Source organism: Athene noctua, chromosome 24 (genome assembly GCF_965140245.1).
Source record: "Athene noctua chromosome 24, bAthNoc1.hap1.1, whole genome shotgun sequence".
Taxonomy (NCBI): Eukaryota; Metazoa; Chordata; class Aves; order Strigiformes; family Strigidae; genus Athene; species Athene noctua.
In genome coordinates, this window is record NC_134060.1 from 2,500,558 (window position 1) to 2,521,782 (window position 21,225).

At 65.5% G+C, this 21,225-nt stretch overlaps 1 protein-coding gene across 1 annotated transcript in view; it reads right to left on the reverse strand.

Moving 5' to 3' along the window:
- Positions 1-12,548, reverse strand: part of ADGRB2 (adhesion G protein-coupled receptor B2) — a 29,042-nt gene extending 16,494 nt beyond the window's left edge. Inside the window, exons 1-3 of the mRNA XM_074926029.1 lie at positions 12,441-12,548; positions 4,431-5,232; positions 184-267 (exon numbers count right to left, since the gene is read on the reverse strand). Of these exons, the coding sequence (XP_074782130.1) occupies positions 184-267; positions 4,431-5,217 (871 nt within the window). The 5' untranslated portion in view covers positions 5,218-5,232; positions 12,441-12,548. The remainder of the gene's footprint in view (positions 1-183; positions 268-4,430; positions 5,233-12,440) is intronic.
- Between the last annotated feature and the right edge of the window lie 8,677 nt (positions 12,549-21,225).

Sequence of the window (21,225 nt, forward strand, 5' to 3'; positions counted from 1 at the left end):
TTTTGTGTGTGTGTTTTACAACCCTCGGAGGAAGGTGTAAAGGAAAAACATATAAACGGAGCAAATTAAGTCGGTGAGTGAGCAGGAAGCAAAGGGAGTCACTCCATCTCCATCACCCCTGCCCGCAGCCGGGCACCCACACCCCGTGGCACCCGTGTCCTGTGCCTGTCCCCGTGCCCGTACCTGTCTGGGCCATGTAGACGCCTGGCTCGTCCGCCGACCGTGGCCACTGGGTTTTCACCTTCTGGTTCTCCTCGACCGCATTGCCTGGAAGAAAGAAGGGCTGTGGTGAGAGCGGGCAGGGGGTGGGCATGGGGACAGGCCACTGTGGGTCAGGAGACATTGCAGGGGGGATACAGAGGTGCCTGGCCCCACACCGAGCACCACGTGGCATCCCTGAGGGCAAGAGATGGTTGAGCATGGCTGAGCACACTCACAACCCCCCAATATGTGCCATGGCTCCCCCAAATGTGTCACCGGGGCTGCAGTCGGAGCACGACCCAGGGTGACACATCCCTGGTGTGGCCAGCGTGCCCGTGCCCCCGCCATGCTGGGCAGAGGTGCTCTCTCGTCCCCGTTTAACAGCTTGCTGCAGTGAGGTGGCACAAATTTATGGCTCGGCTCACCAAAAATAACAAGAGATCCATCAAGAGCACTTGGCGTGAAATTAACTGGCACGTGGAGGGCTCGGCGGGAGGTGCGGCTGCGGGCGCAGGGTGGGGGTGTCTTCCCCAGCCTCCCTCCACATCCCCTGGGCCACCCCCATGTCCCGCAGCAGGGTCCCTTGTCCCCATATCTGAGTGCAGGATGCTGGTGAGTTCCCGTGCGCTCACCCCGGGCACGGCGGATGCCGTCTGCGAGGGGAAACAGCGGCGAGTCCCTGGGCACCACTGATGCCACCTTGAGCACATGAGCCCCCCCCAAACACCACAGGCACTCTGCTGCTGTGCCAGCCAGGAGAGCAGCCAGGGATGGCACAACCGAGCTGCCCCGGCACGGCTGGCTGAGCACGGTGATGTCCCCAGGGGACGGAGAGGAGGTGACACGGGGACACTGGCATTGGTGAGGAGCCCCTACCATGCGTAGGGCACACTTGAGGCACAGGGAGGTGATATACGAGCCCCGGGCACGGAGCGCTGCCGGTGCTGGCACTTATTAGCGCTGTAAACCAGACCCAAATTTACTGACTTTTGCCTTCAACCCAGCGTAACCCCTGCCCGGGCCTGTCCCCAAGGCCAGCTCCTCACCGTCACCACCGGTGCAGCCACCGGCCCTCGGCTCCTCTCCCCACACATCCTGCCCCATGGCCTGGGGGTACGGAGGGACCCGAGGGGCTGCCCGGGGGGGGGCTCTGCCTGGCCATGGGGCCCAGCTCCCCGCGGGGCCACCTCCCCGCCGTGAGCGGCATGGCAGAATTAGGCATGTCACAGCAAGCACCCGGGGAATACCATAAATCCCGAGGATATACGAGGGCACTCTCCCCCGCTGTGTTCGACAGAGACACCAAATTCAATTTCCTTCGGGGAACACTAAATCCCCAGCCGTCACCGCAGGGCAGCTGCGGCCGGCCCCAGCACCCTCCACCCCAGCACCTGCTCCTGCCCCGGGGGTCCCCCAGCACCCCGCACCCTGGCACGGCTGCTGGGCTGCAAGGGCAGGGGGGGTCTGGGGAGCCCAGGATGTGCCCCGAGACCAGCTGTGTCCTGGCATTGCCTCTCCGGGGGGCTGGCTCCTGCAGGGTGATGGGTTTGGGCAAGGGGAAACGCAGCCTTGGAGCAAGCCAAGCTGGAACCGCTTGTCCCCAGCGCTGCAGGCCCTGGGAGGGGTGTACCCCCTCCGAAGACCCCCCCATTGCATGGCTGTGACGTGCCCACAAAGCCTCAACCCCATCCCCACACCCATCCATGCGTTCCACCCCCGGGCACCCAGCGCCGGGTCTGCACCCCCCCAGCTCCAACCTTGGCCCCCGTGGCACAGAGGGGCCGGGCACCTCGCGGGGGGCGGGGGGAGCACCACTGGCCACGGCTGGGAGCGGGGAGGCCCGGCGAGCGCTGGGCAGGCGCCAGCCCCCGCGACGCTGCGCGGCTGCGGCGAACGGCGGAGGAGACCCGGTGAGATCAGCGCTGGGCGCCCGCCAAGGCTCGGCTCACAGGCGCCATTCAGCCCCCCGGCCCTGCCTGCCACCGCCACCCTGAAAGGCGGCCATTCTCCACCCCGCGGGGTGCTGGGGGGAGGCCAGGTGGGAGCCCGGGACCCCCCCTTGGCTGCCATGAAGGGCGCTCTGTGCTCCCACAGCCCCGCAGCGCGGCCCGGCGAGGCAGGCGAAGGCGGCTGGCAGCGGCCCGGCGTGCGGGGCAGCCGAGGCAGAGCATTACCCTTGCGGTTCCTGCGCCGCAATAACATTGTACCTCCAGGCGCCTCCAGGTTTTAATTGAATGTCAAAAGTAATTTGGGGAAGGAGCAGGAGTTGACGCTCTCGCCATCGCAGCCGGTTGGCGGAGAGGTGGCGGGCGGCTCGGTGACCGAGCACGGCGGGTCTGTGGGGACCCCCCTCTCCAGCACCCAGCTCAGCATCTTCTCTTGGAGCCCTCTCCTTACTAACCCCAACCAAAGCAGCCGTGGGAAGGTCAGGAGGTGCAGAATCTCCTCCAGAAACAAGGGGTTGGGCAATGCTGCAGCCCTGCTCCCATGGGTGGCAGCCCCCACAGCAGCGGCTCAGCCAGGCCGGCCTTGGGGATGGCACCTGAACCCGGCACTGAGCTCTTAATTGTCCATGCGGAGTTGTATTTAAAGGGAAAAAAAAAAAGGAAGAAAAAAAAAATAAAATAAAATCAGCTCAAGCAGCTCCCCTTGGGATGAGGCGATTTATAACCCTGCAGCTGTAACGGACCAGGGATTTAGTCGGGGGATCTGCCCATAATGACATTTAGCTCCTGAAATAAATGCTAAAACCCAGTGAAATTATACACATACCCACAGCTCATCACCACCACCTAATCTGCTGGATAAAGACTCCACACATCTACGCCGGGGGTTGCTCCTCCCCGTGCATCACCCCGCGCTGGCGCAGGGGGAACATCTGGCCAGATGTGCCCCCAGAACCCCGACATCACCTCGCTGGGACCAGCAGAGATCCCCCACGGGCGAAGGGAGCGCTGGGGCGAGGCGGCTCCCTGCCACCAGCGGCCCGACCCTGGTGCCCGGGGCGCGGGCGAGCACGGCTGCTTTATCTTCGCTCGAGGTTCCTGCAATTCCGTAACGAGCAAATGGCTTCATTCCGCCGGGTTAATAGCCCGGCCGTGCCGTGCCGCCGTGCCGTGACATCCTGCCTGGAATAACAAGCGCCCGAGCTGCAGCAGTCAAGGGTAATTTGCCACGGGAAAGGGTCATTTTACCTGTAAATTGTTTTCCACGTCTCCTCTCCACCAATGCAGAGCGATAGGGCTCCTGCTCCGGGCTCGCAGCCTGGCTCGCAGCAGCCCTGTGCCATGGGAGGTGGTGAGCCAGGCCCTGGGGCCACGCAGGCTGTGCCAGAGCCCCCGTGGCACACAGCCGGGGCCAGCGTGGCAAGGAGAGGGGCTAGCAGGGCCAGCCGGACCGCGGCAAGGGCAAGAGCAAGCTGCAGGTCGGCTGAGCCTGGCCATCGCCCGGGCGAGGAGTGCTGGGCCGGGGATGTGCGCAGGATTTGCACTTTGAACAGCTTCCCTGCTCCGTGCGCAGCACCCAGTATGTGTCCTCCTGCCCCAGGGAGCGTGCACGGGCAGGATTTATCCATTGTCCGGCCTCTCTGCTCCATGCACAGCCCCTGTTTTGTGCTCTCCCACCCCAGGGAGCGTGCATGGGCAGGATTTATCCATTGCCCAGCTTCCCTGCTCTGTGCACAGCACCTGATTTGTGTCCTCCTGCCCTGGGGAGCATGCATGGGCAGGATTGATCCACTGTCCGGCCTCCCTGCTCCGTGCACCGCACCCAATTTGCACCCTCCTGCTGTGGGAAGCATTCATGGGCAGGGTTCACCCTTTGCACAGCTTCCCTGCTCTGCGCCCAGCACCCAGTTTGCACCCTCCTGCCCCAGGGAGCACACACAGGCAGGATTCATCCATTGCCCGGCATCCCTGCACGAGCACAGCACCTAATTTGAACCCTCCTGCTTCATGGAGCAGGGAAACCGTGCAAAGGATGAATCCTGCCCCTGCACAGCACCTGATTTGTGCTCTCCCACCCCAGAGAGAGGGCAGGGGCAGGATTTATCCATTGACCAACCTCCCTGCTCCATGCACAGCACCCAATGAGCATCCTCCCACCCCGGGCCGCACGCACGGGCAGGACTGACCCATCACACCACCTCCCTGCCCCATGCCCAGCACCCCTGGGAAGCACACACGGAGCAGGGGGTCCCTCCCCGGGGTTCCCCTCTGCACCCCACTCACCGTGCAGGACCTCAGGCAGATCGAAATCATCAGCATTCGCAGAATGCAGGTCGGTGGGGCAGCAGTCGGCGGCGGCGGGCGGCGGGGCGGGCGTGCGGGCGGCGTGCCGGGTGCCGTTGCGCCGGGGTGCCGGCGGATTTTCCGCCTGGCAGCTGCAGCCGGCGTGGGTGAAGCCGCAGCGGCGGGCGCCGGGCGCCTGCAGACACTCCTCGAGCCAGCGGCAGAGCACGCTGCAGGTGAACTGGCTGGAGTTGTTGTTGTTGATGAGCAGCACCTCCACGAAACGGAACTCCAGGGCTTGGGGGGCCAGGAGGCGGGGGGCCGCCTCGGGCTCTGCCGCCAGGCAAAGCTGCACAAAGTTCTTGTCGAAATGGAGGAAGGTGAAGGGTCCCGCGCCCTCGCACAGCTCCAGCTCGGCTTCGTCCTCCTCCTCCTCTTCCTCCTCTGGCCGCTGGCGGGTGGGCGGGGGGCTGGCGGCCTCGCCGCGGGGGTCGCAGGTGTAGTTGGCCAGGTAGTGGTCGAGCGGCAGCACCATGGGCGAGAAGTGGGTGCAGACCTGCTCCTCCCGGTTGAAGCGGAGGTAGAGCGAGTACTTGGTGGGGTCGGGGTTCTCCAGGGTCCAGGAGCAGCCGGAGGAGATGGTGGGGAAGAGGTCCTTGAGGGAGAAGGAGCCGTAGAGGACACCGGAGGCCAGAGCGGAGCAGGCGCTGGGAGCCGGGTCGAAGCCCCGCGTGAGCCACAGGAGAGACGATATCACAGCCAGTAAGAGGGGACCAGCAGCGGTCATCCTATGGCATTTGCCCTGGGGGAGAGACAGACGGATAGACAGACAGACAGATGCTTACCGGGAGGCACGCCGCCACGGCGGGCTCCCCGCTCCTCCCAGCGCAGAGCTGGTACAGGGTGGGGGTCAGCACCCAGCACCCCGCCCTGGCCAGTGTGGGAGCAGCGTCCCAGCTGGTCCATGTTCCCAGCTGCCAGCTTGCGGCGGGGGGACAGCCACAAGAGACCCCCACCCCATTCCCCAGGCTGTGCCAAGGCAGCCCCCGTGCTGGGAAACATGCAGCACGGACCAAGGACTTTACCCCGAAACCACTCGAGTGGTGACCCCCCCCCCCCTTGCCCTCAGCTCACCCGCCAGAGCCAGCCAAGCACAACCTGGGCAAGGAGCCACCAAACTGCTTCTGCCCAGACGGGGCTATAAAAAGCCTCGTAGCCATTGCCGGTAGCCCGAGCACTGTGGGGACAGGCTCAGCGGAGGAGTTGGGGTGATGTGCTGGGGGTGCACAAGCACCCCAACAGGGTTGGTGTCCCCCCCACCTGCCGTGAGAGCCCGGCACAGGGCGAGCAATCGTTAAAGAACATATTTCTTGGACACCATGCCAGGGATGCAGCAGCATCGCCGTGGATAGCTTTTTAATAACTCATTAATAAAATAATGCACGCAGTGGCCTTATTAAGTGGGACCGGAGCGTGGCTCTACAGAGGCCGAGGCCACCGCACGCGTGTTGGCACCATTCAGCTGGGTGAACCTGTGCCCGGGGGCAGCAGCGGTGTGGGGACAGCCCTAGGGACGGCGGGGGACATTCAGGAGGTGGTCGCAGGGGACAGATACCATTCCAGAGGTTGCTTTCCAAAATCACCGAGGACTCCGCTCCCCGCCGTCCCAGCCACACGCGGGGGACGCCGAGCACTCGGAATGACACAGGGATGCTCTTCTCCACCCCCAAACAACATTTCCTGCTCCCAAATCATCCCTGGGCGAGGCCCAGGTACTGGGGGAGGGTACCCAGCTCATCGGGGAGGGAGCCTGAGCCTCGGCCGAGCCTGCGCCGAAGCCACGACGGGCACATTAGAGAGCTAAAAATAACCCGGCTCTCATGCAACAGGCTGGCGCTGGCTCCTGCTGCCCCGGCAGCGCGGGGGCTCAGTGCTGGCAGGCGGCCCCCGCCCGCGGCACGCAGGCCTGGGGAGAAAGGGGCTGGGATGGAGCCCGCGGGAGCAGCCAGGCCTGGGGTTGGATCCAGGCAGGACCCCCCCAATGCAAGCAGGGAGATGTGGGGCAAAAGAAAACCCCACTTTTCTGCAGCCACTTCCACTCCCGGGAGGCCCTGGGGAATTCAAAATTCCATAGGAGACACCCCCACACACACCCGCGGCAGCAGCAGCGGGGAGCCAAGGGGCAGCCAGAGCGGGGACCCCCACAGGCATCCCCCACTGATGCTCCTCAAGCACCCAGCAAGGACTTGGGGTCCTCCAGAGAGCCAGAGCCCTCCGCTGCTCCGGGAGAGCCGGAGACGGAAGGAAGAGAAGGAGGAAGAGGTGGAGGAGGAGGTCAGGCAGGGACACGCTGCCGCTCTGCAGCGAGCTCCTGGGGCTCCCGCAGCCTGGCAGGGACACAAGATGGTGCTTGCTTCCCTCGCCCGGGAGCAGCGAGGAGGGAAGCTCTGGCATCACCATCCTCCCATCCCTCCTGCCCGGCTCCCGGCGGTGCCCGGCCGGCCTGTGCGGCTCCCGCCAGGGCAAACCGCCCGCTGCAAAGCTCGGCACGGAAGCGCCCGCCGCTGCGCCTCTCCGGGCTCTCGCCTTTTAAACACGGCGCCGTGCAACACCCGCGTGCTCTGGACCGTGGGGAGCCTCCCCCCCAACCCCAAAAACCCATCCCCGCACCACGCCGTGGCTGCTCCTGAAGGCCGGGGCTCGCTCAGAGCAGATCAAATCTGACAGAGCTCGTTCAGCACCAGCCCTGCTCCCTGCAGCGCTCGCTCTTGCTGCTGCAGTGAAAATATTTCACTGAGCTGCAAGCTGGGCCCGAGAAGATATTTAACATCTGGGGCAGCGAGTCACCTGGCGGGAGATGCTGGGCAGCTCAAGGAGGAGCCACCGTCACCCTGGCACCACGGCGAGGATCTCACACCCTGCGCCGTCACCGACCGTGTGCTCCGGCGAGGGTGAGCCCGGCCTCGCCGTGGTGCCAGGGTCACCCATCGCCCCTCCGAAACGGCCTCGCTCCACGTGGAAAAAAAACCACCTGGCACCAGCATCTGCATCCCGGCACCGTGTGAGGATGGGGGGACGGTGGCTGCCCCTGGGGACCCGCCGCACCCAACCGCCTGGCTGGGCTGCCGCTGGAGCAGGCGCTGCTCCCTGGGGACGGGGATGGCACCCGGAGCACGGCTGGCACAGGCTGCCACGCTCGCTCACTCCAGCCCCTTCCATCCGCCTTTGTTCCCCGCCCGGGCGCGGGGAAGGGGGTGGGTTTTTAATTGAAGCTTTTAAAGAGCCATCACAGAGCTGGGAAGCGACAGCGCGGCAGCGACATCCCGGGCTCAGCCCTCGGAGCACGGTCCCTCTCCATCGCTGCCATCGCGTCCCTCCTGGCTCCGGTCCCCGGCAGGATCCCACCGGGGCTCTCCTCTCCCTCGCAGCACGGCAGGAGGAGGCACTGCTCCACACCAGCCCCGCTCATGCCGCACAAACAGGTTGTTTCTCTGAAGCTGTTTCGCCTGAATGGGGATTTCGGCATGGACCTGGTCCAGCTCCATCCTCCCGGCACAGCGGGGGCCGGCTCCTGACCATCGCGATCCTGCTCGGCCGTGGCCACTTCTCTCCCGCCGGGCAAAGCCAAAAACAACCAACCAGCCCCAAAAGTGATAAACAGGTGGCACTAAGCCCCGCTGGCATTAATAATCTGAGAAACGATTAATAGCAAAGTAAAGGAGATTTGGGTTTTGAGCGACACGGTTTTTAACCCGACTGTTCTTTTAACAGGCTGTAGCAAATGCACGATCCGTGAGAATTCCCAGCGTGAGGATGGCTCGGGACAAGGGCACGAGGGTAAGGAAGGGCCGGGCGGTCCTGGGTGTTGAACCATGGTGGGAACAGCCTCGCTCCCTGCTGAAAGGCAACGAAATCTGGGGAGGAGCAGGCTGGCGGGTGGCACGGCACGGCACGGCCATGTGGCCACGAAACGGGCTCCATCCCATGGGAGCACATCCCTGCCTGCCCCGAGGTGAGGCTGACGAACAAAGCGCCACTAACGAGCTCTTCCCACCGGGAGAGTCCACGACCCTCCAATTTCCAGGATCTTCACTGGCGCTTCAAAGGCATCCGGGAACTTCAAAGCCGCCTCCGCCACCTCCGCGCCCAGCCCTCGCCGCTCTGCGCCCGTCCTCCGGCACGAGGGACCCCCAGCACCAACCCCCTGCCCTCGGCAGCACCGGCCCAGCCTCCCCACCGACTAATTAACGCTGTGAGCATCGCCAGGTGAAAGGAACCCCACGGAGATCACAGCCTTCAGCCCCCCACCTTCCCCCAGAACCCCACGGCTTCCCGCGAGGCGCAGGCACGCACACGCGTGCGCACGCATGGGGACTCGGCGGGGAGAGGGGGATCCGTGCTGCTTCCCCCCGCCGCGGCACAATCCCCCCTTCCCGGTGCTCAGGACCACGTTTCCCCCCCCTCGGCGCTCCCACGGCTCCCCCTTCCCCGCACTCCCCCTCTCCCTCTGGCTTCCCCGGCGCGCTGCCACCACCTTTCCTGAAGCAGGCAGGCTGGCAGCCGCGCCGAGCTGTAATTAATGGTGCCGCTTTGCCAATCACTGGCTCAGCCTCGCGAGCACTGGCAAGCACAGGCCTTTTTATTTATTTTACTTAACTGCTGTTGGTAAAACTCCACTCCAAAAGCAAGGCCGAGAGACAGCACAGTGAAATCTCCACTGGGATTAGGGATTACGCTCTGCCAGGGAACAGCGTGTGCTGCCTCCCCCTCCGCGGCTGCGGGGGTCCCTGGAGGAGAACCCCCCCCCCTGTGCAGCAGGGCACCCGCAGGGGCTGCAGCAGCCGCAGCTGCTCCCACCGCTCTCCCACAGCCTCCTCCAAGTAGTTTCCTCAGCCCTGGGATGCGGTTCCCTCTTCTCCCTCAGCACCATCCTGCAAAGGGACAGGGGGGCTGAGAGCCCCAGGAGGGCTCCAAAGCAGGGTGCTGAGTCGCAGGATGTGTGCTCACGCTGGAGGGCTTTGCGGTTTTGTTTTTTTTTTTTTGTAACCTGCCATCTCAGTGAGACCCAGATCCGCCGGGAGTTTCCGAGGTGCCCCGAGGAGAAGCAGGGGCCTGGCTCCATCCTGCTCTTGGAGGACATCAAGAACGAACAGACGGGATGAGAGCGGGGGGGCCGCGATGGCCCTGGCGAGCACCAAGGAGCTACGGAGCCTCTGATGTTTGGCAACCGAGTCGGGTGGCCCAGAGCCAGCCCTGTCCCCATTAGAGGACGGCTCTGGGGTAGGAAATGAGTTTGCAGGGCCTCGGCCCAAATTCCCATGGAGAAGCGTCAAGGTGTCGCAGCAGCCCAGCCCCGAGGGCTGTGCAGGGGCTGGACTGGGACTAACAGCTCGTCCTGCAGCCTGTGCGTCCGTCCGTCTGTCCGTCCATCATCTTCCTCCGGGCACGGGGGGCACAAGGAGCCCATCTTGCAGTCCTCATCCTGCCTGAAGCACAAGGGACTTGGCAGCGACGGGAACAGCCCAGGCGAAGGAAAACAATTCCCACAGCGGGATGTTGGGGCTAGGGCAGGACCCCCCCCAACCCCGTGAGCCCTCCGGGGAGGCCAGAGCCCACCCGCTGCTCTCCGGGAAGAGCCGGGCACCCCCGGCCCAACGCCACGCCGGCACGGCAGAGGTGTCACACCGGGCAGAAGAGCTGCCCTGTTGGAGGTTCTTCGAGGTGTCGGGAAGAGCCGGAGGCAGGCGGGAAGAGCGGGCAGCGTGTCCCGGGCAGCGCCGGAGCACCTCTGCCACGCAGCTGCCGGTTGGAGAGCAAGTCACCGGCGGTGCCAGCTCCGTATCCATTTTCTCTCCAGCACAAACCAAATTTGTAGGATCCCGGCTTCATGCAAACTCCTTGGATCAAAGCAGGGTCTGGTGACAAGGCTTGACAAACAACCGGGCAGGCCTCGAAGAGGAGCTGCTGCCAGGCGCCGGGTTCCGGCACAGAGGGGCTGGCACTGCCCCACGGCCAAGTCCAGTGTCCGCCACCGTCCGTGCCGCTGGTAACGAACCCCGATGGGAAATGGGGCGCCGACCCCCCCCGGTGAGGGCGGCCGGGGGGCAGCCAGGTGACGGTGACAACAGCCCGGTGTGAGCCCCGTGACCCGGCTCCCTCCCCACGAGCCCTCCTTGGCTCAACCGCCGCCACCTGCGATGCCAGGGACAGGGGGGAGAGGTCGGTCCCAAATAACCCCCCCGGTGCCCCCCCGGGAGCTCTCCCAGCAGCTCAGCTCAGCGCCAGCCCCCCACCGCCGGCTCCACGCACGCCCCAGCCACACTCTGCCCCAACCGGGCCACCCCGGGGCCACCTCCCCACGTCACCGGTGGCCCCGGTTGCCAACCCCATCCCGCGCAGGCAGCGGTGACGTGACCTAGAAAAGCGAAGGGGTCGTTCACACGCTGCGCTGCCACGAGCCCCCAGCACTGACCCCCCCCCGCCGTGCGCAACGCACCCGGCCGGGGCTGCGGAAAATCTCCCCCGCGCCTCAACAAGTGACCTGCGTGGGCACACGCGCGTGTGTGTGTGTGTGTGTGTGTGCAACACACGCGGCACCCACCGTGAACCCCGGGGCTCGCAGGGCCCCTGGGGAGGGAAATGGCTCCCCACACCCCCCTCCCCAACCCCATTCCCCCCCCTCCGGATCCGGTTGCCACCTGCGCGCTGCACGTGCCCGCGCCAGCACACGCTGGGTGCCCACGTGTGCCCTCGCTGCACGCCCACGGTCCCCGTGGCACCGAGGCTGGCACCGAGGCTCCCCCCGCGGCCCCTCCACGCTGGCACCGAACAAAGCCCCACGCCGGGGAGAAGCTGAAAAACCTTCGCCAACGCGCCGGCCCCTGCGCCCCCGCTGCGGGTTGGTTCCCCGGGGTTCAGGGTGGTGGTGGGGGGGGGGAACCAACACCCCCCCACCCCTGCCCCGGGCACCCACACGGGTCGGGCTGGCAACACACGTGTGTTCACACCGGGTGCCCGTGGCCTTGTTGTATGACACCCCACGGCACCGCGGTGCCACGCGTGTGGCCGGTAACACACGTGTGCCCACCGACACGCGTGTAGCCCCCCCCCCCCCCCCCCGTGGGGCTGTCGGAGCCTTGGCACTGCTTGGGGGGTGGAGGGGACACTGGCAGCCCCGGGGGGGGTCACTGGCACCCACGGCGGGGACCGGCAGCCCCGGGGGGGGGACCGGCAGGCCCTGAAGAGGACCGGTAGCCCCCGAGGAGGACCGGCAGCCCCGAGGGGGACCGGCAGCACTCACGGCGGGGGGGGGACCGGCAGCACCGGGAGGGACCAGCATCCCCTGAAGAGGACCGGCAGCCCCGGAGGGGGACCGGCATCCCCGGGGGGGGGGACCGGCAGCAACCACGGGGGGGGGGGGACCGGCAGCCCCGGGCATGCCCACCGCTCGCAGCCAGCCCCGGTACCGACCCCGCCGCCGCCGCAGCCCCGTGTAACTTCCAGGCAGGGCCGGGGCCGCCGCGGGGGTGCCGCTGCCCGCACCGAGCACCGGGCACCCCCGGTAGCGCGGCTGCAACTCCCCGGGGCAGGAAAGTTGGCCGGGGGGGGCGGGTGGAAGAAGGGGGGGGGGGGGGGGGGCGCGATGATGGCGGAGGGAGGAGGAGAGGGGGGGGTGGCACGGCGGAACCGGGGCTGTGCCAACCGGTAGCACCGGCCGCCGCATCCCGCATCCCCGGCGAGCTGCCGCCCCCGCTGCGCCGCGGAGATGGGGAGGGGGGGGGGGGGAGCGGAACGCACCGAACCTCGGGGCTCGGTGCACCGGGAAGGGGGGAATCGGTGCACTAAAGGTGTGAGGGGGGGGTAATCGTTTCACCGTTTTGGGGAGGGGGGGGTGATCGGTGCACCGGCGTTTGGAGAAGAGGGGGGGGGGGGGGGCGGGAATCGGTGCACCGGAGGGGATGGAGGGGGGGTCCCCGCTTCCCCCCCCACCCCCCCGGTCGCCGCCCTTACCTGCGCTCCGTCAGCAGCGCGTGTGGCCCCGGCGCGGCGCGGCGTGCAGCGGGATGGCCATCCCCGAGCGGCGGCGGCGGCGGCACCGGTACCCGGGCGCGCCCGGGGGAGCGCGGCGGCGCGCGGGGCCGGGAGCGGGCGCGCGACGCGCCGGGCCCCGGTGGCGGCGGGGAAGGGGGGAGGGGGGATGATGATGATGATGATGATGATGGGGGGGGGGGTGGAAAAAGGAGGGAGGGGGGGGAGGAGGGCGGGGGAGGGGGCGGTGCGCGCCGCTCGGGCACTTGCTGCGTGCGCCGGGAGCGGGGCGGTGTGACAGCGGCGGGGGGGGGGGGGGGGCAGAGGGGGAGATGTGGGGGGCACCCCCCATACCCCCCCCTTCCTCCTGCACTGCCCCCGGGGTGGGGGGAAGGTGACCCCTGGGGTGCTGCAGCGCTGGGAGGGATGGGGGGCCCGTGAGATGGAGAAGGGAGGGGGGGGGATGTGGTGCGCGCACGGCCGCGGGGGTTGTACTCCTACTTGGGGGGGGGGGTGGAGTGTGCACAGAGGGGACACGCGTGTGCCTGCACACGCGTGAATGGGTCGGTGGGCTGTGGCTGCGTGGTTCGCCACGAGTGGCCCCCCGGTTTGGGGGGGGGGGTGTGGGTGCTGCCGCGTGGGCAACGCGCGCGTGCCCGTCGGTGGGTGCTGTGGCGTGCACACGCGTGTGCGTGGGACACGCCAGTGCAGGGTACACGTGCTCCCTGCCAGTGGCTGCGGGGCACACGCGTGTGCAGGCCTCGGCCTGGCTTGTGCAGGGGTGCAAGAGGGGGTTGGGGGGGCTCTGGGGGGTCCTGGAGCATCAGCACCGGGTGAGAAATGGGGCCGGCGCACCCCAGGGTTGCACAACCGTGGCAACATGTGACACGAGGGACGTCAGATCCCCCCCCAGAGCCACAGTGGTGGACGGGGGGGGGCAGCTGCAGAGCTGCAGTTTCACACGTGAACACCGTGTGCAGGTGGGATCAACCTGCGCATCTTGGTGGCCCACGGTGGCCAACTGAGCAGCTGGCCCAGAGCCCAGCTCCTGCCCCGGGCAGAGCCCACCAGGAGCACGGGGAGCTCTGGGTTGGAGGGGACGGGGTGTCACAGCCACTGAGCCCCAGCCCCGCAGCCAGGACCCCCTCAGGATGTGTCCCGGCCCCTCTGGGGGAGCAGCGCAGCGTGTTCCCATTGCCCACCCCTCCACCTCCGCCGGCCGCATCCTGCCCGGCGCTGCCTGCGCTGTGCTCAGCCCGGGGGGGGCACAGATCTCCGGGCGACCCCTTGCAGCCTCTATCCAGGAGGCACAAACCTGGCAGCAGGAGGCATCACCGGCACCGCTGCTCAGCACCCTGGGGCTCAGCGCCAGCCCAGCTGGACCTGCAGGGTCGTGTCCAGCCGAGACCTTTGTGCAGTTCAGCTTCTTCCCTCCATTCCCTTGTCCCAGTCCTGTGGGTGCCCAACCGGTGTCCCCAGACAGACACTTGTCCCCTCTGGGGCAGGGCTGAGAGCAAGCACACCGGCTTGTCAGGCTGTTCTCTATCCCAGGGAGAAAAGCATCGTTAGCTCCGACATAAGGCGGCTGTTCCAGAACCCATCTCTGTAAATACAGCTCATGGCAGCGGCCGCAGCTCGGCAGGAGAACGATCCCAAAGCCCCGGCGCTCTGGGTCACGCTCTCTGCTTCCCGCCAGGTCTTTGCTCCCGCAGCCGAATAGGTCTGCACGCTTGAAATTACTTCCAAATTTTCCAAACGCTTCGCTTGGCACCAGCTACCGCTGCCCTGCGAGCAACGTGGGGCGTGATAGGGGATGTGATGGGGATGCGATGGGGATGTCATGGGGATGTGGTGGGGATGCGATGGGGATGTGATGGGGATGTCATGGGGATGTGATGGGGATGCCATGGGGATGCCATGGGGATGCGATGGGGATGTCATGGGGATGCGATGGGGATGCGATGGGGATGTCATGGGGATGCCATGGGGATGCAATGGGGATGTGATGGGGATGCCATGGGGATGCCATGGGGATGCCATGGGGATGCAATGGGGATGCGATGGGGATGCGATGGGGATGTCATGGGGATGCCATGGGGATGCAATGGGGATGCGATGGGGATGCCATGGGGATGCCATGGGGATGCAATGGGGATGTGATGGGGATGCCATGGGGATGCCATGGGGATGCCATGGGGATGCGATGGGGATGTGATGGGGATGCGATGGGGATGTGAGGGGGATGTCATGGGGATGTGATGGGGCTGCCATGGGGATGCCATGGGGATGCCATGGGGATGCAATGGGGATGCCATGGGGATGTGATGGGGATGCGATGGGGATGCGATGGGGATGCGATGGGGATGCAATGGGGATGCCATGGGGATGCAATGGGGATGCCATGGGGATGCGATGGGGATGTGATGGGGATGCGATGGGGATGTGAGGGGGATGTGATGGGGATGCCATGGGGATGCCATGGGGATGCCATGGGGATGCAATGGGGATGTGATGGGGATGCCATGGGGATGCCATGGGGATGCCATGGGGATGCAATGGGGATGTGATGGGGATGCCATGGGGATGCCATGGGGATGCCATGGGGATGCGATGGGGATGTGATGGGGATGCGATGGGGATGTGAGGGGGATGTGATGGGGATGTGATGGGGCTGCCATGGGGATGCCATGGGGATGCCATGGGGATGCAATGGGGATGCCATGGGGATGTGATGGGGATGCGATGGGGATGCGATGGGGATGCGATGGGGATGCAATGGGGATGCCATGGGGATGCAATGGGGATGTGATGGGGATGCGATGGGGATGTGAGGGGGATGTGATGGGGATGTGAGGGGGATGTGATGGGGATGCCATGGGGATGCCATGGGGATGCAATGGGGATGTCATGGGGATGTGATGGGGATGTGATGGGGATGCCATGGGGATGCAATGGGGATGCCATGGGGATGCAATGGGGATGCCATGGGGATGCGATGGGGATGTGATGGGGATGCGATGGGGATGTGATGGGGATGTGATGGGGATGCCATGGGGATGCCATGGGGATGCAATGGGGATGTCATGGGGATGTGATGGGGATGTGATGGGGATGCCATGGGGATGCCATGGGGATGCCATGGGGATGCAATGGGGATGCCATGGGGATGTGATGGGGATGCAATGGGGATGCGATGGGGATGCGATGGGGATGCAATGGGGATGCGATAGGGGATGCGATGGGGATGCAATGGGGATGCGATAGGGGATGCGCTGCCTGCACATTGCCCATGGGCCCTGCCCTGACACTGGTGCCAGCTGTGGCATAGCCTGGTTTGCACCATTCCACCCTGCAAGAGCCCCCGTGCCACCAGGCCTGGCCACGCTCCATGGTTGTGCATGTCCCACCCCCCCACCCCGTGCCTGCTGCTGCACTTCCAGCCAGGGAGTCACTTCCAGCCTCCGCGTCACCCCCCTGCCCGAGGGTCCCTGCTACGATGTCCACAAAACTCTCCTCTGCCCCAGGGGGGACAAGGAGGGGCCAGAGGGCTCCAGCGATGAGGGGGGGGGGGGGCGAGCTGCGGGAGCCGGAGGCACCCACTGTTACCAGGACAACTGGGTGCTCTCTGTAGCTGCTTGTCGCTGCTGCATCCCTGCAAACCACCCCCAGCCGCAGCGGGAGCTCCGCCACCAGCCGTGCCCCCAGCCCAAAGCAAGACAAGGGGGTGCTCAGCACCCCCTCCCCAAACCCCTGGGCCAGGCAGCGCTTGGGAAGGCGCTGGAGAACCCCCCAGCCCAAACAAAGCACCTTCCTGGCGATGGGTGCGAGCACCCGGAGCCCCCCATCAGCCTCCTCACCCCCATGAACTGCTGGGGCGCGGGGAAACACCAACAAGGGCTCTCGGCCTCACCGGTGCCCACGGATACGGGGGGGCCGGGGGTGGGTGCAAGCAGAGCAGCTCGCGGGGCGTTAATTAGAGCAGCGCCCGCGCGTGCGGAGGTTGTGACACCAGGGCTTTGCCGGCTGGATGGGAATTAGACCTGCCCATTAAGGCAATAATAACCCGTCAGGTTGACACAAGGTCCCCGGGGCCGCCGCGATCATTATGTCGCGCTGCCGCTGTGGCTGACAGCATCCACCGCCGCGGGCACGGGCAGCGCCGGGACAGGCAGCGCCCGGCAGGGACCGGCCGAGCCCTCCCCACCGGCCACCGGCTCCTGAGGCACCCGGCACTGTCGTGTGTCCAACACCCGGCTCTGATTCCCCCTTTATTTGGCACAGAAATCAGGGACCAGGGAGATTCACCAAGGTGGCAGCTACTCCGTGCCCGGCCCTGAATGAGGATTCAGGGAAGAGAAAACGAGTCCAGCTCCTCGCCGCGGGGGTGTGAGGATGCTGCAACCAGCCCTCGTGGTCCCCGACGGGCCCGATCCCCGGGGCTCATCTCCCCCGAGCCAGCAGCTTTTCAGAAAGGCTTTAGCGGGAGCATCGCAGCTCGAAGCGCAGGGCGAGGCGGGAGCAGAAGGCAGCCCCCGAGAAGCCGGTAACCACAGCTGCCGGTCTGAATCGCTTCCCATAAACTTCACCGCGAATTGCTCCAGTGGAAAAACAAAAGCAGTGATAAACAGGAAAGTTTGGTTTGCAGGATAATCCGCTCTAAGGGGAAGAGGCAGTTAAGTGCCGGCGGAGGGGCCTCCGCCAGTCGCTTGGTGCCATGGCCAGGACAGACGGACCAGCCCTGCACCGCCTGCCCGCGGCCACTGCTCCCCTCCCAGGCACCTTCACCTGAAGTTTTCTGCTGGTGGTGGCAGGAGAAAAGCGAATAAAATGAGCGAGGGAAGCCCACGCGATGAGCAGATGAGGAAGGATAAGAACAAGCTCTGAAATAAATTTCACTTTGGGGTTTGCTCTGAACCGAGGAGCGCTGCTGCGGCAGCACAGCCAAGAGCCGATCCCAAGCGGCTCCCAGACCTACGGACGTGGCCGTTGTGCCCAGGGAGATGGATTTCAGCTCAGCATCTTCCTTTTGATTTTTCCAGGCGCTTTGTGCTCTGGAGGACAGACCGGGGCCCATCCGTGTCCGTCTGCGCCAGCGGGGAGATGATGCCGCAGCACGAGGCAGGGCAGCGTGAAGGACTCGAGGCGCTGGGCCGGGCGTGCTGGGGAAGTTTCTGGGAGGAACTGGGAGAGTTTCTGCCGGGTGAGGGTGCGGAGGCTGCCTCCTGGACCTGTCGGACCGACGTCAGTGTGAGATTTTCACCTCCGGGTCTCCACGCACCAGGAAGCAGCCCTGCTCCATCCCAGGGCTTCTGTGAGGATAAATCCCTCCGGATCCCAGCGTGCTGGGAGATCCTCCCCGAGCAGGAGCAGCCTGGCAGGGAGCACGCTCACCCCCAGCCCTGCCTGCCTGCTGCCTGCCCACCCCCAGCCCTGCCCGCTGCCCGCAGCCTCCGGCCACCCGGAGCCATTTCACCGCCCAAAGCGGCGGCGGTAGCTGGATCGCGCCTGCACACGAGCAACCGCTCAAGAGCAAGAAACTTTGCATAAATATTCATCTCGATTAACATACACGAGGGCTGCAGAAAGCCCGGCTGAAGCCGTCAGCGGGGATGTTATCTCGGCTGCTGGGGCTGGCAGGAGCGCGGTGTTCAGCTCTGACACCTGATGGGTTTTCGCAGCCGGAGAGCCCAGAGGTTGGATGTTGGGAAGCCGCTCGGTCACGTCCCCTGTCCCCTTCTCATTGGGGGGGGGGTGTCACATCTCTGGGGCTGCTCCCCCAGGGGGCTGGAGCCCCAGTGCCTCCCAGTAAGACATAAACTGGGATGAAGGGCGTGCAGGAGGATGTGGAGGGCAATGCTGGGGTGTGCCTGTGGGAAGCTTTGCACCCCCCCTACCAGTGACAGCCCCACAGAGGCACAGGGACCGTGGCCACGGGCAGTGGTGGCACTGGGGCCACCGTGCCAGCGCTCCCCACCCCTGCGGTGTGCAGGGAGATGGATCTGGGTATTTTCAGCTCCCACCAGGGGCAAAAATTAGGCAAAGGGACAGGCCCAGGGCTGCTGGGGGAGGCGGTGGCAGAGGCAGGAGCTCGCTCCCGGCCCTGGGGGAGCTGTGACATGGTGATGCCGGAGCCGGCAGGTCCAGGTTACATGTGGCTCCTCCGGGACCCTGCCTTTGTCACTCTGCCAGCAACCCGGGGCATAAACAACTGCCTGACATTTCCGCACCGCCGCCAGGCCCCTTGGATAAAAGCAGAACATAATTAGCAAATTAATCAGGAGACAATAGCCAGGGATCTAACACTGCCGAGCTGTCATGAGCTCTGTGTGGAGCTGACCCTGGCCGTGTTCGGGGCCAGGCAAGCCGGGGCTGGCCGTGCTCGGGGAAGGGGCAACCACAGTCCCCAGGCTCGTGGCCCCTGAATCCGTGGTAGCCAGCGGGGCAGGAGGGGTGGCCGGAGTCTCGTGACCCATCAGGAGCCTGGGAACGAAACCTTCAAAGGGCAGCACCTTCCCTCGCTCATCAGAACATTTAAAAACTGTGAATCACGGTGAATTTGCATTCGGCTTATTAGATGCCCTGCAAATACGGCGAACCTCGTTCAAACACATTTCAGTGATAAAATGATATTGACTCTGAGTAATTAAAAATCATTTCCATATTCAAATACGGCTGATTGAGGAGAAATGGCTTCCTTTTAATTGCCTGGAGGGGAATTATCAACTTTTGGAGCGTGCAGCCCGCCAAATGCATCTTCACTTGGCAGCCTGCAAACGGCCCATGGAGGAGGAGGAGGAGGAGGAGAGGAGGAGGAGAGAAGGAGGAAGAGGAGGTGTAGGGAGAGGAGGAGGAGGAGGAGGAGGAGGAGGAGGAGGAGGAGGTGGAGGAGGGCTGGCACGAAGGCAGCGCGCAGGGCGATGGTGTGACCCTGCTGCCTGCGAGAAGCTCTTCCCTTTCGCGCCTGCCTGCTCCCCGACCCTGAACCGGTGCCCTCCTTCCTCCTCCCACATCCGCAGGGTCTTCTCGGGAAAGTGGGGCCTCCCAGCCCCTGTGCCAGCGGGGTCACAGCCCCCCAGGGCTGGGGGCTCTGGAGAGACCCAACCTCCCTGTTGCTCGGGAGGGGATTTGCTCTGGGTGAGCTTTGAGCAGCCCCGATGCTGCCCCAGGCCGTGGTGGCAGCGAGGACAGGGACATGCCCCAGCACGGGTGACAGCCCCACACCACATCCTGGTCATTTGTGAGTGCTGGAGGAGCACCCCGAGGCTGTGTTCCATCACCAAACCCCCCTCCCCAAACCCCCCCGCTGCAGCCGAGCTGCCACCAGCACAGCCCCTCCCGCACGCCCAGCCCACCCGAGTGCCACCGCACTGTCCCTGCCATCGGTGTCCCCGGGGCACCGGGTGAGACAACCAGGCTCCCTGGGTGTGGGGCTCTTTGGGCCACGTTTCGGAGCCCCTCCAGCACCTCCCCACATGATTTTGGCCTCGGCTCGGTTTCCTAGGGAAACCAGGCTGCAGCTCGGCTCAGCCTCCGCACACGTGGGTGTGCACGGGGGACGTGGGTGTGCACAGGGGATGTGGGCGCTCACGGGGACATGGGTGCTCCGCACCCTCCATCCCCCCCTCCCAGCTCTCTCTGGCACAGTGACCCTCGGTGCGGAGCACGGAGCCTCCCAAACCCTGAGGTGGGGGCTGGAGTGGAGCACCCAGCTCCTGGGTGCCTCCTTGGCAGGGGTCCCTGGGGATGATGCAGGTCACACACCATGGGGATGCTCCGTGCTGCCACCCCCAGCCCGGCCAGGGGGCTCAGCACCCAACAGAGCTGGGTCTGGCCTCCCCGGGGCTCTGTGGAGGCAGGACGAGGGCTCAGCCCCAGTGCACGACCCGTTTCTATGCCGTGGGGACAGACCACGCCGGTGCAAAACCCTGTGCCTATGTCCCCAGCTATGGGGGACACACAAGAGCCCCCCCAGGCGCATGCACCCAGCGCCAGGCGCGGATGTGCAGCACCTCAGGGTGCATCCAGAGCCCGGTGCTGGGCCAGGGAGTAGGGAGAAGGGGAAGGCAGGAGCAGGGGGTCAGCCCTGCAACCCCTCTGGACAGAGTCGCTCTGCCTCAGCCCCACGAGCACCCCCATGCCTCCTGCTCCTCCAAGTGAACTTTTAGCCCTGGATTTGCGAAAAGCAGAGGGGCCACTGTCACACAGAGCCGCTGCACCTGGGTCCTCCCGTAGCCGCTGCAAAAAACGCCACCGAAATGGACCATTATCCGTTGCCAATGAGTCCTGCCGCCAGCAGGCGAGATGAGAGGGCAAAGGAAGAGGCCGAAGTCTCCTCTGAGCGCCGAAGTGCAGGCAGGGGGTTGTGCATCACCTGCCTGTGCTGGGCTGGCCACGGGCCTGGCAGAGCCGGAGGAGCAGGCAGCGAGCCGGGCAGCGCTGCCCCCGCACAGGCTTCACACCAGGACGGGCACGGGGCTGCCAGAGCTGCGTGGATGGCAGCTCGGAGATGATGTATGTGCCAGCTCCAGCTTCCAGGCCAGCCTGTGGCCAGTCGTTAAGCTCACGCTGATGAATTTGCCAGCGTGATGGCCCAAGAAGGTCCTTCCCTCCCCAGCACCGCTCCCGCTGCGCAGCCGGGCAGAGCGCACGACCCCAGCCCACTGGGAAGCCGCTGACACGCGGCACAGGCAGCCCCGAGAAGTTTTTGGAGAGTATTTTTTTTTTAATTACCCACAGCCAAAGGCACTAAACGTGCTTGAAAAGTATC